At 39.1% G+C, this 15,173-nt stretch overlaps 2 protein-coding genes across 4 annotated transcripts; both read left to right on the top strand.

The window, feature by feature from the left end:
* Positions 1-14: 14 nt before the first annotated feature.
* Positions 15-8,203, top strand: eff (ubiquitin-conjugating enzyme E2 eff). Its single transcript, XM_017246333.3, has 7 exons — positions 15-224; positions 289-433; positions 1,538-1,849; positions 5,005-5,068; positions 6,798-6,829; positions 7,077-7,260; positions 7,325-8,203. Exons 3-7 carry the CDS (start codon positions 1,826-1,828, stop codon positions 7,462-7,464), a joined length of 444 nt encoding a protein of 147 aa, XP_017101822.1. The 5' UTR covers positions 15-224; positions 289-433; positions 1,538-1,825; the 3' UTR covers positions 7,465-8,203.
* Positions 8,204-8,984: 781 nt separating this feature from the next.
* Positions 8,985-15,009, top strand: LOC108128645 (progestin and adipoQ receptor family member 3). 3 transcript variants are annotated; one of them, XM_017246325.3, is made up of 6 exons: positions 8,985-9,104; positions 9,740-9,860; positions 12,514-12,648; positions 13,634-13,738; positions 13,849-14,322; positions 14,381-15,009. In XM_017246325.3, the coding sequence occupies exons 2-6, from the start codon at positions 9,759-9,761 to the stop codon at positions 14,609-14,611; spliced, it is 1,047 nt and encodes a 348-aa protein (XP_017101814.1). In that variant the 5' UTR covers positions 8,985-9,104; positions 9,740-9,758; the 3' UTR covers positions 14,612-15,009. The 3 variants fall into 3 exon arrangements, with proteins under 3 accessions (XP_017101814.1, XP_017101815.1, XP_017101817.1); XM_017246326.3 differs by having other exon boundaries at positions 9,052-9,149; XM_017246328.3 differs by lacking the exons at positions 8,985-9,104; positions 9,740-9,860 and adding an exon at positions 11,274-11,588.
* Positions 15,010-15,173: the final 164 nt, after the last annotated feature.

Below are 15,173 nucleotides of genomic sequence, written 5' to 3'. Positions count from 1 at the left end.
CCAAATTCACACTCACAGAACAGCAGCTGATCAAAATTGCTCAGTAAAAACATTCCGGCAGCCAGAAACACGTTGTGTGCTTACAACTAAAAATCAAATTGCAACGTTTCGTGCAGCAGTGGCAGGCACCATCATAATCGAAAGTGAAGCTAGCAAACCTTATCGCTGCCGGTGGGCTTCAAGTTTCTGTTCTCTCTGTCTCTCTCACCTGGGATTCTATTAATGTAAGAACCCAAGATAAGCCGGCCAATTCAAACATTTTAAAGCCGCGGCGCTGCCACTTTTCAGGTATTTCTAGACTCCGGCCACCCGACGAGACGGATGTATGACATTCTTGTGAATATAGCTGGCCTGCTCTGTTGAACTGACGTTGTGCAACACCGTCCACACTATCGCACACACCGGAAATCTTGTTTGCAAAACGTTTTAGGGGGTAAGTACAACGGCATATGGGCTTTTTTTCAATGTCGCACGCGGTTCAAATAAAAGAAACACGTACCAACACTTTTAAAATGTTACTTATTAATAGTTCATCATATTTATTTATGTTTTACTTAAAAATGTTCGGCCGTTTTATTTTAATTTAATTTTCATTATCAATGTCGACATTTTCTTCAATCATTGATTTTATGTTTTTTTTTGTACTTTTAAGGTAATTAGAAGTGAATACGATTAATTTTATTCAATTTCCATTTTTTATTTTCAGCATTAACTTCAAACTTTAGATAAAAATTATAATTTGTTTTGTTATAAAACCAAACCAAACAAGAGAGACAAAGAGACAATATGTAAATTTTTTTTGATATTATTATAAAATTAACTTTACCGTTACTGTTATATGATTTTTAATGTCAAAACCAACCTTTTTTAGGCTTTGTAAAAATTTTAATTTTTTTTTTTTTTCAAATTAAAATTTAAATTATAATGAGAAATTCTGATTATATATTTGACGGATATAGAAAAAGTACCGCATCTTTTAAATTTTTTTTATTTTCTTTGAACATAAACCAATATTTAAAATGTCGAATATCAATGGATAATGATTCTGTTAAGAAAGATTAAGTAAAAGAAAATGTGGTGTGAAAAAGTTTAAAACTGAACTTTTGCACTTTTTCAACTTTGCGTTAAAATATTTCAATACGTCTTTTGATCAAATGTAAAAATGGATTGTATTAGTTAAAATTAACAGATTCTCTTTACAAACACGTGAAAAAACATAATTTCATTGACTTTGAAATTTTTCGTTGTTGTTGACCTTTTTGGAGAATAAGCCATTAGAATTAGCCTTAGATTTTTATATCTTTATGGCACCCTTGCTAGACAAATTAAGAAGTTTCTAGACAATTGCTGGCAACAGCCATTTTTTTTTAACCTTTTTATAAAAAAAAAATCAACACCAACAAAAATTAAAATATGGCCACTTTGTTACCTCTATAGCTGGTCACACTGGGAAATTTTGACGGATTTCTCAACCCTGAATATTTCTCTTCCCAAGAAGTATCGATATTTCGATATATTATATATATTTTCTTTGCAGTTTCTGTACACCGTCGGGTCGCCGTGCGCTGGTGCTGCCTTATTTCGTTATAATACAGCCGAGACAGGGAGAGAGAGTCGTTGGGCCTTATTTAAGCATCAAAGTTTTCGAGGCGCAACGCAGCTTTGTGTTTCGTTTGTTATAACCGAAAAAGAGAATCCCTCAATTACTTCTGTGCAACTCGAGCGAAGAACAAAAGAATACGCGAGCAAGCCACTCGACACTAACACCACCACCACCACCAACCACACACACACACAACCCAGAAAATCAAATTTCAATCAGAAAATGGCGTTAAAAAGAATCAATAAGGTATGTGAAAAAAAAAACGAAAAAATTCTGCAGCTCTACGACGTGAAAAAAAAGATATGTGTTGCAGAAACGACAAATTTTAAGATAGAGAAAAATGTGAACGGACGTGAGAGAGAGAAACATTTTATGCAAGAAATGTGAAACGTAGGAACTCGACAAAGTAGAAGAAGCACAAGCCAGCGAAACGAACCGAAACGTGCAAAAGGCAGAGGGTAAAATGGGCGATCGGCAATGGCATACGATTCGGCTTCGGCACTAATTAATAAGTTAATCGCTTCTAATTAGAAATTAATATCCTATCCATAGAGGGTGCAAAGGGATCGAGGCTAAGCATGTGTGTGTGTGTGTGAGAGTGCAGTCATCGTTTCCGTTATGCGTGAGCAGCCCCCTGCCCGCCCCCCTGTCGTCCCTGTGCCTGTCGTGTGTGAGAAAGTGCATTGGAAGTGGGCATGTGTTCGGTGTGCCGTGTGCCGGGCACCTGGATGCATTAATGCGACTATACGGCGGAGTTTATACTTTACGCTGTTACCCAATACACGCTGTACACGGCAGCCCACTCATACGCTCGCATTCTCTCCGCCGAACACTCATACATGGGGGCACACGCACACGCGCGCGGTTGTGTGTGTGCCAGCGCCGCAGAAAGATCCAGCAAAAAATAAAACAGCAAAAGTATAAAATTAACCTAACCCTACTTTTGCGCTGATAATTCAGAAATAGTGTTTCGCCCATTATACACATACAGTGTATATATGGTTTGGTTTGCCTAGGTGATTGCAGTTGCCTTGGTGTGCGTGTTTGGCTTTGGCGAGTAAATTTCGATAATTATTTTTAAAGTGCCTGCCTGCGTCGTTTGTCCTTGTCCAGTAATGTAAATCATAAGCAACCAAGTGAACAACACACATTCGGAACTGCAAACAACATGCAATGAATGTTGTTCGCTTTTCCACGGCACTCTCGTAGTTTTTCAGCTTTTCAGAAGAGCCCGAACCGTTGGGCTCTCGCTCTCGCTCGCCGACAAAAAGGCCACCCCCTGGGCAGGAGGGATATTTTACGGGGTTACAGGGTTAAATCACCTTCTAAATTCGTCCCTTCATATTATTAATTAAAGGCTACAAAGTAATGGAAAGATACTTTGTGAAATAAAGAATTTTTCGTGGCCTGCAGCCGGTTATCATAGTCATCATACCCCCACCAACACCAACACAGGCATATAGTGCTTCGCCATTGCTTCACTACCATTGCAGGCTGTCTTGCTCCGACTCTAGCAGCTCGCACTTGCGACAGCTGAGGGTTCGCTTTGGCTCTTTCTCGCCGCCTGCGCCAAAGCGAATGGGGCTGAGCCAAAAGCGGGTGTTTGTCTGTGTGTGTGCTCCCTGCTGTTTAGTGTTGAAAAACACTCGGCAGTCGAAAGGGGCCCCCCAAATAATTAGTTTTAAATTATAATTAAGCATAATTTACATATGAAATGAGTGGTACATTATGACTGATAAGTGTGCGTGCGTGTATGCACCGTGAGACTGTCATGAGGTGTAAACGAACAAGTGTGTGTGGGGTTTTGGGGGGGTCTGCTGACTGTCGCAGTCGCAACAAAAGCGGCGCGGTCGACGTCGTCGCCAGCGTCATGGCCATTGAGTTTTCCTCTTTATTTTTCCCCATTTGCTATTATAAAATTATTTTCCCGACAATATGAAAACGAAATTGTGAGTGGTATTCAGGAAGTGGAATAAAAACATTCCAAAGAAAATAATTCAAACGTCGAAAGATCCCGCCCCCTTTTAGCTCTTGGCTGGAGCTTCAAGGTTTTTCCATTGTCTCTTGGCCTCAATTGCCCAAAAAGACCGAAAGCAGCCGAAACGAGAGTTAAACAACAGAGGTCAACAGAATAGATATGTGATTTCTTTTTTTGTTTTTGTAAAGTAAGTAAGAGTTTTTGTAAAAGATTATTATTATAAATTATTTAAATATTATCAAGGGCTTTTCATATATTTTGAGAATAAAATAATAATGCCTATATAAAAAATATATATTTGTGTTACCTCTGCTGTTGTAGGGAGGAAAGGAGAGAGAGAGCACATGGCTTAAGCCCCCGATCAAGCTCTCTTGAGACATAAGCTTGCGTATGTGTGTGGATTTTGTTTTTATTTGTTGCCGCTTTATATGAGTCATAATTTCTTTTTTTGACGATTTTGCGTTGGCGTCTCACCTTAAATGCTACCATTTCTTCGTGTAAGTTTTTCTGCTCAACAGGTACAATGCTTTGAATGAGTGAGTAAGCGAAAAAAAGTCGTTTTTTAGCGGCTATTTTTGTTATGTTCCGCACAACAAAAACAATTGAGAAGCTCAATTTTTCGGGGTGCCGTTACAAAAACACACACACACCAGCCCACAGGGCTCTCCCTTTTTTTGTTGCTCTCATTTACCCTGCTCTTAACTCTGCACCCCTGAGCCGCGCTTTTATTTTTCACTCACCTTTCACAGCTCATCTTCATTATTTGTTCATCTTCTTTTTTACGATTTTGCCGGTTTACCTTACACCACATTCTCTCTTTGTGTGTGTTAGTGTATTGGTGTGTTTGTGTGGCAGCTGTGATAACCGAAGACGTTGGGTCGGTGGGGGGTGTCAGGGGGAAGGACAGGGCTGCTCAGCTGTGTGCGTACGTGTGCAACAGAGATGGGGCGAGGCGGCGGGGTGGCAAAAAAAAGGGGGAGACAGCGCCATTTGTGGTCCGGGCCAACGAACTTAATTTTTCGCGTCTCTCGCCTCTGCTGGTGCTCTCTCTTAAAACTGAACCGAACTGTCGCATGTCCATGTCCGCAGAAAAGTGTGTTTTTCATATTTCTATTTAAAATTTTGCATTTTAAAATTTACATCATTTGCATGCCGTGCCACGCCGCCGCACCGCCGCCTACACACCCGGGAAATGTTTATATCTGGCATTATAAACCAAAACAAAAGAACCGAGAGCCGGAACCCATTAGCCGACGCAATGAAATGCATTTTTTGTTTGCTCATAGAGGGGTTTTGAAACAAAACACTGGTTTTTATTAGTAATTGGAGATATAAGACTATACATTACGCGACTGTGACAAAAAAAACCTACTAGTAAACTTTACAAATTTTGAATAAATACTAATTCTTTGTTTTCTTATAGGAACTGCAAGATCTGGGCAGAGATCCACCTGCACAATGTTCAGCTGGTCCAGTTGGAGATGATTGTAAGTATTCGCCAAAGAGGATGAGTCAGATATATTTTTAAGAAAAGATAAAAAAAAGCAAAAAGGTCAAAAATGCATAGAAGTAGAACTAATATTGTTTAATATTTGTATTATAGCTGGGTTTTAGTTTTGAATTAATCATAGAATTATTAACACGTCATGTTTGTGGTTCGTGATTTCTTGGGTTTTCTTGGTCGACCTCCAAACAGCTGATCGCCATGACTTGGTTCTGATTTCAGATATTGTTTCTTTCTGGCTTTTGCTGTCTTGCAACTAAGCTCAAATCCATTTAAATCTCCATCCAATAGCCAACTAATTCCCACCGATTGCGGATCACATTCAGTTACCTTATGGCACGTATAGCGGTTCTGTGGGAAGAAACCAACAGAAAGCCATGCCGCCAAATGGGGGTCACTCTCCAATGACGTCACAGAAAAGTGAAATCGTGTAATTACATAGTTTTGCTAAATAACTGGATATAGTTAGTTATAGTCTATGGAATATCCTTAAGTATTCGAAATGTATTTAATTTTCAAACTTAAAATGCATGAGAATACCCCCTAAATATGAATAAGAATAAGATTCAATTAAAGACAAACCCATGAATAATACTAATTGTCATCGTTTACTGATAATTGTGGCTGACTATTTAGTTTTCTTTTTATCAACATTTAGCCGTCATATTAAAATGTATATAAGCGTAGCCACTATCTTAAAAAAAAGGAACTTGATAAGAAACTAGGGAGGGGCCTGCAGTTGACTTCCCAAGGCCAGTTACAAGTCCCTTCGAATGGTCATCGGTTCAGGTGGATGACTGGACTAATCCTTGAAGGCATCGCATAGTCATAGCCTTTAAATTGAATTTAATTAAATACTAACTATCTTAATGGTTGATTTATTTGTTTTTCTAATTTCTCGTCTTTTAATACCCCCTTTTGGGAGATTTTATCACTTTGCTTTTCCCAGAAAATATTGATTATTGCCAAGTGGCATAATCGGGGCTGCAGCTAGGAGATTACTGTCGTCTGGGCCCTCTCGTGTCGGACTGAAGCACCCAAACTCCCGCCCACTGCAAATGAACATTTCGTGTAATTATGGTCAGGACAGCAGTTGGTGGCCGACGGCCCAGTTCTCAGTTCTCAGCACACGGGGAGAGAGAAAGGTTTCCCCTAGCCATCTAGCTCCCCATGATGGCATTGACAGTAGCTGGGACTGTGCTCCGTTTTGGCCATGGTTCAGCTGCAGCTTACATCTGCACTGTGGAAAAAACTGAACTTGATTCCATTACTGGAATCAGCTTGATAGCTGGGCGATAACCTTAACCTTTTCTCGCAGTGTGTTTTGGCTGCCGCAGACGTCGCTGCCAATTGTCGGTGCCAAGGCTATTTGGCTTGCATTGTTTGTTTTTGCTCCTCTGCGGAGGAAGCGCCGCATTGGGGGGCAGGGGCAGCCACTGAGAGAGTGCTGCATTTGTTTTAGTCATGAGCGTCATGTACCACAAGGGGTTTGGTTCTTGGTCTCAAAAAAATAAAAAAAAATAATGTTAGAAAGACTAAACAAGGGAATAAAACTTTAGAAGATAAAAGGAAAATAGGATGTATCTATTATATGAAAATAGTAGCCATTATACAGGCCTATCTGGTTTAATATTTGCCTTTAATTCAATCTCATTATCTTGTATACTTTTTCCAACAATTGTTTAATTAATGCATTTTCTTTTTTATTGCAGTATTTCACTGGCAAGCTACAATAATGGGCCCGGTAAGAGAAACGAGACATGATTAGTTTTCCATTAAATTGGCAGAGATCTCTCTGAATCTGTTGATATAATAACTATAAATAAATTGAATTACAATTTAAAAACAAATTAAGTGATAGAGATGTAATAATCTTAGTTTTGAAATGAATGAGACGCATTCTTATCAGTGAGATTAGTCTCTATAGTATTTCCTAATAATTACACAAATATAATATATAAGACTAATAAGTAATATCTTTCTTTTTACAGCCGGACAGCCCTTATCAAGGAGGTGTATTCTTCTTAACTATACATTTCCCAACAGACTATCCCTTTAAACCACCCAAAGTGGCTTTTACAACGCGCATATACCATCCAAACATCAACAGCAACGGATCGATTTGTCTCGATATATTAAGATCTCAGTGGTCGCCAGCATTAACTATTTCAAAAGGTGAGTTATCTTCATCTTCTTTTGAGATTTTATAAACTAATGTGTTGTTTATCTTATCTTTCAGTCTTATTATCAATTTGCTCTCTACTCTGTGATCCTAATCCAGACGATCCGCTTGTTCCAGAGATTGCCAGAATATATAAAACTGATCGGGAAAAATACAATGAGCTGGCACGAGAGTGGACTAGAAAGTATGCTATGTGATGCGTTCCAGATTGCAGCAGTCCAACAGAATCAGCAAAATCAACATCAACAACAATAGCAGCAGCAACAGCCACAGCAAAAGCAAAAGCAAACACAACAACAACAACAGCAACATCAGTAAAAGCAACCGCAACAGCAAAAGCAACAAAGATAACAACATCAACGTCAGCATCAGTCTACAATAATAGTCAGAAGTGGAGGAGCTGCAGCCGCAGAATCATCGTTATTGACAATGGCCGCCGTGCGGTGGTTGACAATAACAACAACAACAACATTGGCATGATTGGTGGCAGCAGCAGCAACTACATTAGAAGTTGCAGTCAATCCAACACCAATCATTGCAACACCAACATTAACATCGGTAGTAGCCAGGGCAGCGTTAAGATCAGCAGCTGCCGCTGTCGCCGCCTTCGCTCGATCGGGGGCCTTAGCAGCCAGTGGAGGAAGTGGATCGAAGGGCATGCCGCAACAGCAACATCGGCAGCACCAGCAGAAGTAGCAGCAACAACAACATCAACAACTGACAGATTGGTGGCGGACTGCGGACGGGAATAATTGTGTGTTTGATGACCGAACAGAAACAGAACAGCATAAATGGAAATAATTTAATAATAATTACTGAAAAATTATGTAAGCATTAAACATTAAAAGCTAGACAGCTACCAACAACAGCATCAACATAATAAGTTTAAATACAAAGAAAAACAAAACTACAAATAAAAATCAGCTGGAAAAATTATTATTATTATTATATTATATTTAAAGAACCGGAAAAATAAAAATTGCAAAAATTCAAATGAAAGTCGAGAGCTTAGGTGGAGAATGGTAGGGTCTTTGAACCTCAGAATCTTTATTTTTTTTAAAGAAAACTAACAATGTTGTTTAATATTTGTTTGGCGTCTAAGCATTTTCTAAAATATGTACATTTAAGACACAATATGTACAATCTTAGTTAATTGTGTGTGTATTTGTATTTGTACTAAATTCTAGAGCTTAAAACTAATTTTGTATATTTTTTTGTGATGTAAAATTCTAATCTTCTGATTTTGTTTCTTGCTGCCATTTTGTTTTGTTTATTGAGCAACATGTGGACTTTGCAATGAGCCATAAAGAGCTTTCTATGCCGCTATAAAGTCAAGTGCCAGCTTTCTAAGGTTAATAAAAAAAGAAACTGGGTAATGGGAGGGTTAAGATGTTATATGAAGAAAGAGATAATGGAAAGAGTTCTAGATCTCAGAGAGAAGAGTTCAGAGAACTTAAATATGTAAAGAGGTTTAATTTTCTTAATTCCATTCAGGATTTTAAAGAAAAAAATTATCTCAGAGATAAATTACCGTTTTAAAATACAAAGAAAATGCAAATTATTCAGGAAGCTACGACAAAGTTTCAGTGTAAAATCTCTCATGCCCAGCATGCTAAATTAGTATTTAATCAATTCAAAAGACTCAATTAAAAAACAAGCGTGCTTGCGCCTCAAAAGCTTTGGAAAGCTTGCAGACTCTCTTCCGCTCTTCTTTAACGAGCCGGCGCGCTCTTTCTTTCGCGGCTGATCGAGTGTTGGTGCTGTGGTGCTGAAAATATGTTCATTTTATTTTTTTACCGCGCGGCGAGAACATTTAAGTTGTGAGCGAAATTTTCGAGTGAGTGGCCTGGCTGGCAGAAATTTTTAAGAAACCCCCTCCTAAGTAAATCAAAATCAATTGAAGGTTATATGGCCCAGCTTGGAATGTTAATTGAGAATTTCTGTTTTTAAAGTCACGTGCTGGTGCAGTTAAAGATGCAGATCGGCGATTGACCTGCAGGGCATTTTTTAGAAAATTTGGTTATGCAAACAGTTTTGTGTTTTTGTGAGAGAAATGTGTGCCACCAATCCATAAATACAAACGAAATGCAGTCGTTGGAACTAAACACGGAAAGAAATTTTACGACCAGTTTGAAATATTTATTTGTTGATAAATATTTGAAATATTTTATTTAATTAATTTTTATAAAAACATAAAAGAGTTTATAGGCTTAAGCTTGATAGAGTGAAGAAGAGATGGCGGCTAGAGCGAGAGCAAAAATATCACGCTTTCTTTGTTGGCTCCAACATGGCAACATGCTCCCCACTTGGCACCATTCAAGCTGTCTTTTGTTTAGTAGCCTCGTCTCACTTTTCGCACTCTTCTGCGAAACGGAGAGGGGGCAGCCCGGCCACCAGCTGTGGCAATCCCAGGGATTAAATAGCTGGAATAACTGTCTCTAATAGTGACGAATTTTTGCAACCTTCCACCAGGTTCTCCTCCTGCATCACAATGACCCCCCGACCTCATGAGATCCTCACCGAAACGGAGCTAGCCGTCGATGAATCCACCTGCTATATTCGAAAATCGGCTAAAGATGCTGCAGGTTCCTGGGTAAGTGGGAACTGGAAATATTATCTTTTTATAGAAGCGGTCCTTAACGACTTCGATAAGAAGTAATGGCTTTTTTTTAACAAATGTTTTAAACTACAGGGACAAGTGTTTTCTAAATTTCGGCAAGAACTTAATAATTTTGATGAATCATTACCATTTAAGTATAAAAGCCGTAGAATTTCTAATGGAAGAAATAAAAAATATCGTTAAAAGGTAGTTGTTATGGTAGGTAATAGAATTGAAACACAAATTATTATCTGATTTCAGTTTATATCTTTGATGTAATTTTTTTTAGTAATTATAAGATTTTGTGGGCCCTGGTCTTTATGTGCCCTGAACCGCTCCCGATCTTGGCCAGTTGCCAAATGACACGTGCACCCCTGATTTGAATCGTCGCTGCGATGGCAAAGTTGAAACGAATAGCGAAACGAAAAGCTTGCTAACGCAGAGCCCCAGAGCCCGCTGCGATAACCTTACAAAAAACTGGCCGAGTACGCGATTTTCGCCATGGCCCAGGGCTAGACTTAGACCACTAGATCTCCAAGCGAATGGAGCCAAGGTCAAGTTGAGCGCCGATTATGGCTTATAGCTTGTGTGTAACCGATTAGAGCTTACCACATCGATATACATCTTGTTATGCATTATGTTTACTTACTCACAGGGATTGCGAAAGTCTACCCCGCGCATACGACGAATTCCTGAACTTCAATGAAAGGCGAAACGGGTTTTTGGGCTCAGCTTTCAGTCTGGGCATCAGTTTTTTTTTGATTTTTAAATTTATTTATGTCTCCCTCATCTGCTAAAAACAAATCATAACATCCGTGTATTGCAATCGTGTAAACAATTAATGCGAATTCATGTGAGAAGCCAAGCTTTCGGGGTTATGAAATCTTGTTTACAAATGGTTCTCAATGAGCCACCGATCTTGGACTAAAACGGTTATATAATAAAGGGGCTTGTCTCTGTTCGGCGGTGAAAATGGCGGTACACTTTAAAACTAGGTTTAAAACAAAACGAAAATTTAATTATTATTTTATTTATGTGTTAAGATATTTCATAATTTTTAGATAGTTTCAACTAAAAGAAGACAACTTGCATATAAATCTTATAGGTTTCCTTTATTTTTTCGAGTGTTTTTTTTCACTAATCAACCTGACTTGACCAAAACAAGCTTCTTGCACAAGAAGCGAAAGCCCATCAGTAATGAAATTTCGCATAATTTCAGCATAGGCTCTTGGCTGAGAAACCAAAATCTGTCTCCCGCTCGTTAAAAGATCGCTTTTTTGACCGACTCTCCCAAAAAGATATTCTGCAATCGTCTTTCGGCTGCTGCGAAATTTCCGAAAGCTTTCAAAACCACAAAGCTTTTTTCCCCATCATTGGCCACATTGACGAGCAGGGGGCCTGGGGCTTTCAGTTGCCAGCTGGTGAGCAAGTGCAACGGTCTATTTGATTTCCGCGCTCAGTTGAAAGTGAAGAAAATAAATCAAGGAGTTGCGAAAAATATTTTCACAAAAAACTGTGTATTTAAATGATTATAAAAGTGCTTTGTGTGTTATGAAATAATATAAATAAAAATACAATTAAAACTTAAAAAACACGTCTGGTTTTGAAAAGTTTTTGGCTTGAATTCCATCAAAAACAGCTTAAATAATGGAAACTACAATTGTTACCACCACAACAACAACCGAATTGAAATGTTTTGTTCGGGGCAGCAAAAAGAAAGATGTAAGCTTTTCCCAAAAAAAAAAAAAAACAAAAAAAATAAATAAAAAGTACTTAAGTATGCACTAAAGTTAAATAAACGTAAACCCAAACTACGTCAATGCCTAATTATTGAATCTCGCATCCTGTTTATCGTTGGAATTCCATTATTTTCTATTTGCCGACAATTAACTAGACAAGTTTGTACGAAAATATTTAATTTAGTGTACAATGTCAATGTTCTCAATGAGCTCGTGTAGGCACTTTATTAAATGCAGTGGAGATTCACACTATAAATTCCTTACTTTAGGAAATGTATCTTTTTATTAATTATATCATTTAGGGTTTCAAGTAATTTAGATTTATAGGCACAAGTGCTTTGTCAGGCTTTCCCTAGAATGTCTGGGGAGAATAATGCTATGAGAATTGTAAACAAAACGTCATCGAATTGGATAAGATACTCGCACATGCACTTGCACTTGCACTTGCTTTTGCTGTTATTTTTGCAATTAGATATGAATATGCATTCTCCCCCACAGTCGCAGTTGCTGTTGTTGTTATTATGCATTAGATTTAGGAGCTGGATAAACAAATTACAGTCAAGCCCCCTTGTTTGCGGGGCTATTGTTATTGCATATTTTCAATGCTCGATTGTTTTTGTTTACATCTTAAAGCTGAAACCCCCAAGCCACACAAAAACAACAACAGAAACGTCAAAAATAGCTGAGAAATCCATTTTCGAGTGCAGTTTCTACCGGCTAAATATAAACCAAAACTGCCAGTTGCCAATGTCTGTTCATAAGGCGGAAGAATCAGAAAATCGTATTCATAGAAACATTGAGGGCCTTCTTGCCCTCAAATTCAAATTAGTTTAAACCTTTTCGTTCGGCTAATTGATAACGTTTTATTTTATTTCCTTTTTTTCGATCTTTTCTGCAAACTTTTTCAGATCGATGGCCAACTGGTTTCGGACACGGATGCATCACACCAGTTTCCGTCCGACGAGGAGCCCAATGTTCTGGGGCATGGACCCAACTATGACGAGAAGCTGTCCAAGTTCAAGTGGCTCTGCAATTTCGATGATGTGAGTTGGCAGTTGGCAAGTAACAAGCTTGGGGGTCATCTGCAATTTGGCACCAATTGTCGCACTCTGAATTTTAATTGATCGCAAATTGTATTTGGCGACTTGACAAAAAGCCGCGGTATCAGGGGCAAATCGTAAAAAGTTTAACAAACTATCAAGCGAGGTGTATTCTATTGTCTTCGATTTACATCGGCTTTGAATTATTGGCATATTAAGTATTGGATGGCAGCCCCAAAATAAACAGATACGTCTATCTGTATCTATGTATCTAATATCTGCCATGGCACTCGACTTGGCAGCATAGTTGCAAAATAATACAATTAGAGACAAACATAACAAATGCCAACTGAATCAAGGTCGGCTACAACACACAAAAAGCCCAACAGCCGCGAGCATTAAATATTTAAATAGTAGTGGCAAATAAAAAGAAGCTACTGTTAGTTGAGGTCTATATTACAGGTCTTGGTATATCCCCAAGGTACCTTGGGGCCGAACTTGGCCAAATCGAAGCTTGATACGAATTTCGGGGAATTTTCAAAACAGTTCAGTACCAGTGAGTGTTGTAACTGAATACGCACTTGGCACTGAACTGTTACCATTAATTTCTGGCTTTATTGTTTCTGATCGGTTTTATAAACAAATATTTTCAAGAAAAGTACAAATTAAATAAATATTAAGGTAGTCCAGATGTTGGCCAGATTCTTAAAAAAAGCTTGCTTTGAACTCGTACATAACTACCTAAATTGATTTAATTAATTCTATTTATTTTTAATTGAGCCAAGTGAAAAGCTTTCATTGGGCGGTCTGCCAACCCCAAAAGGTTTCCTCCATTTGTCTAGACTTTTATTTCTGCCTTTTCTATTTTGCTCAGACCTTTTATTTTGTTTTTTTTCAACTCTCAATGTTGCGCATTCAATTTGCATGCCTTATCGAATTGGAAAATGTATTTATTTGGACTGTTTATTCAATTGTTTTTACGATGCAGGCCCCCACCCATTTGAAGTTCAATCCGTACATCCGACGCGGCTACCGCACATTCCTATCGAACAAGTTGTGCCTGCAGAGCATTTTCTGGTGGACCAATGAAACAGTAAGTAAACCCCCCATTACCATATATATATGTGCATATATAAGTCTGGATTCCGTTACCATTTCCGGCTACTATTTGGACTATTTGAATAACATACCCTTCACTTTTAGATCAATATCTGGAGCCATCTGGCCGGCTGCATCCTTTTCATCGGACTGACCATCTTCGATCTTCAATACCTGCGCACCCACGCCTCCCTCGGCGACCAGGTGCTGGTGGTGTGCCTCTTGGTCTGCTTCTGCCTCTGCATGTTCATGTCCGCCATCTACCACATCTTCTCTTGCAAATCAGAGGAGCACTACGACTTCTTCCTGTCGGTGGACTTTCTGGGAATCTCCCTCTCGCTGGTGGCCATCTATATCAGTGGGATGTACTATGCCTTCTGGTGTCACACCTTCCTAAGGACTCTGTACTCCACGATTGCTCTGGGGATGTTCGCCCTGGCCATTGCCGTGCAGATCCCCAGGCTGAATGTCTCCATGAACGCCAAGGTGGCGGTGCTCCTGCTATGGTCAGCCTATGGAGTCATCCCACTCGGTCACTGGGCAGTGGCAATGGGAGGACTAGAGAATGAGCTTGTCAGGGTAAGTTGTGGATTTAAGATTGGAAATCAATATAGTAATACTATTTCTTTATGTTTAGCTGATGGTGCCCCGCATTGTCATCATGTACCTGCTCTGCCTCATCGCCTTCGTCTTCTATGCCGCCAAGATCCCGGAGCGCTGGTTCACCGGAAAAGTGGACTTTGTTGGACACTCCCACAACTGGTGGCACCTCATCATCGTGGGCGCCTTCTACCACTGGCACAACACCGGCTTGGTCTACGCCGAATACCGTCTAAATAATGGCTGCAGTGCTCCAGTCCTCGCCTGAGATTTATGCTTTAAATCCACGATCCGAGGTTCGCAGGATGCAGACTCGCGGAGCAGACTCTAGCCTAGTGTACATAGTTTATGGGGGCGCTCTTTATCCGCTATTAACTAATATTTAGTTGTAGTTGTTGACCGATACTTTACCGATTAATTTATGTGTAATTTACCATTTAGTTAGGGCTTCGTGTTATTCTATCCATAGAGTTGGCAACGCACGGATCGAGGCGGAAACTTCCAGGCCAGGATCCAATCCTTACCTTTTCCCAATTCATTTCGTTTTACCACAAAAGTGTGTCTGAAATTGCTTGTGTCTTGAGCTGAAGCTGTGTTAGTCTGGTTAACTCGATTTTTACAAATACTTTAAATACAAATATAATATCAAAAGTACAAACAAACAAATCTGTTTAAGTCATTTCTCAATTTCTGGTGGTTCCCCTCAAATATTTGAGGAAGGCAAAGAGAAGGGTATATTTTATATTCAAAATATCGGAAATGGATGAACGAACAATATGACACACAGCAAGGAATATATCTTTTCCGACAACTTGGCGATTCATTATCGG

The sequence above is a fragment of the Drosophila bipectinata genome, chromosome 3R (genome assembly GCF_030179905.1).
Source record: "Drosophila bipectinata strain 14024-0381.07 chromosome 3R, DbipHiC1v2, whole genome shotgun sequence".
NCBI lineage: Eukaryota > Metazoa > Arthropoda > Insecta > Diptera > Drosophilidae > Drosophila > Drosophila bipectinata.
The sequence above is the reverse complement of the archived record's forward strand: the minus strand, read 5'-3'. Positions and strand labels throughout refer to the sequence as shown.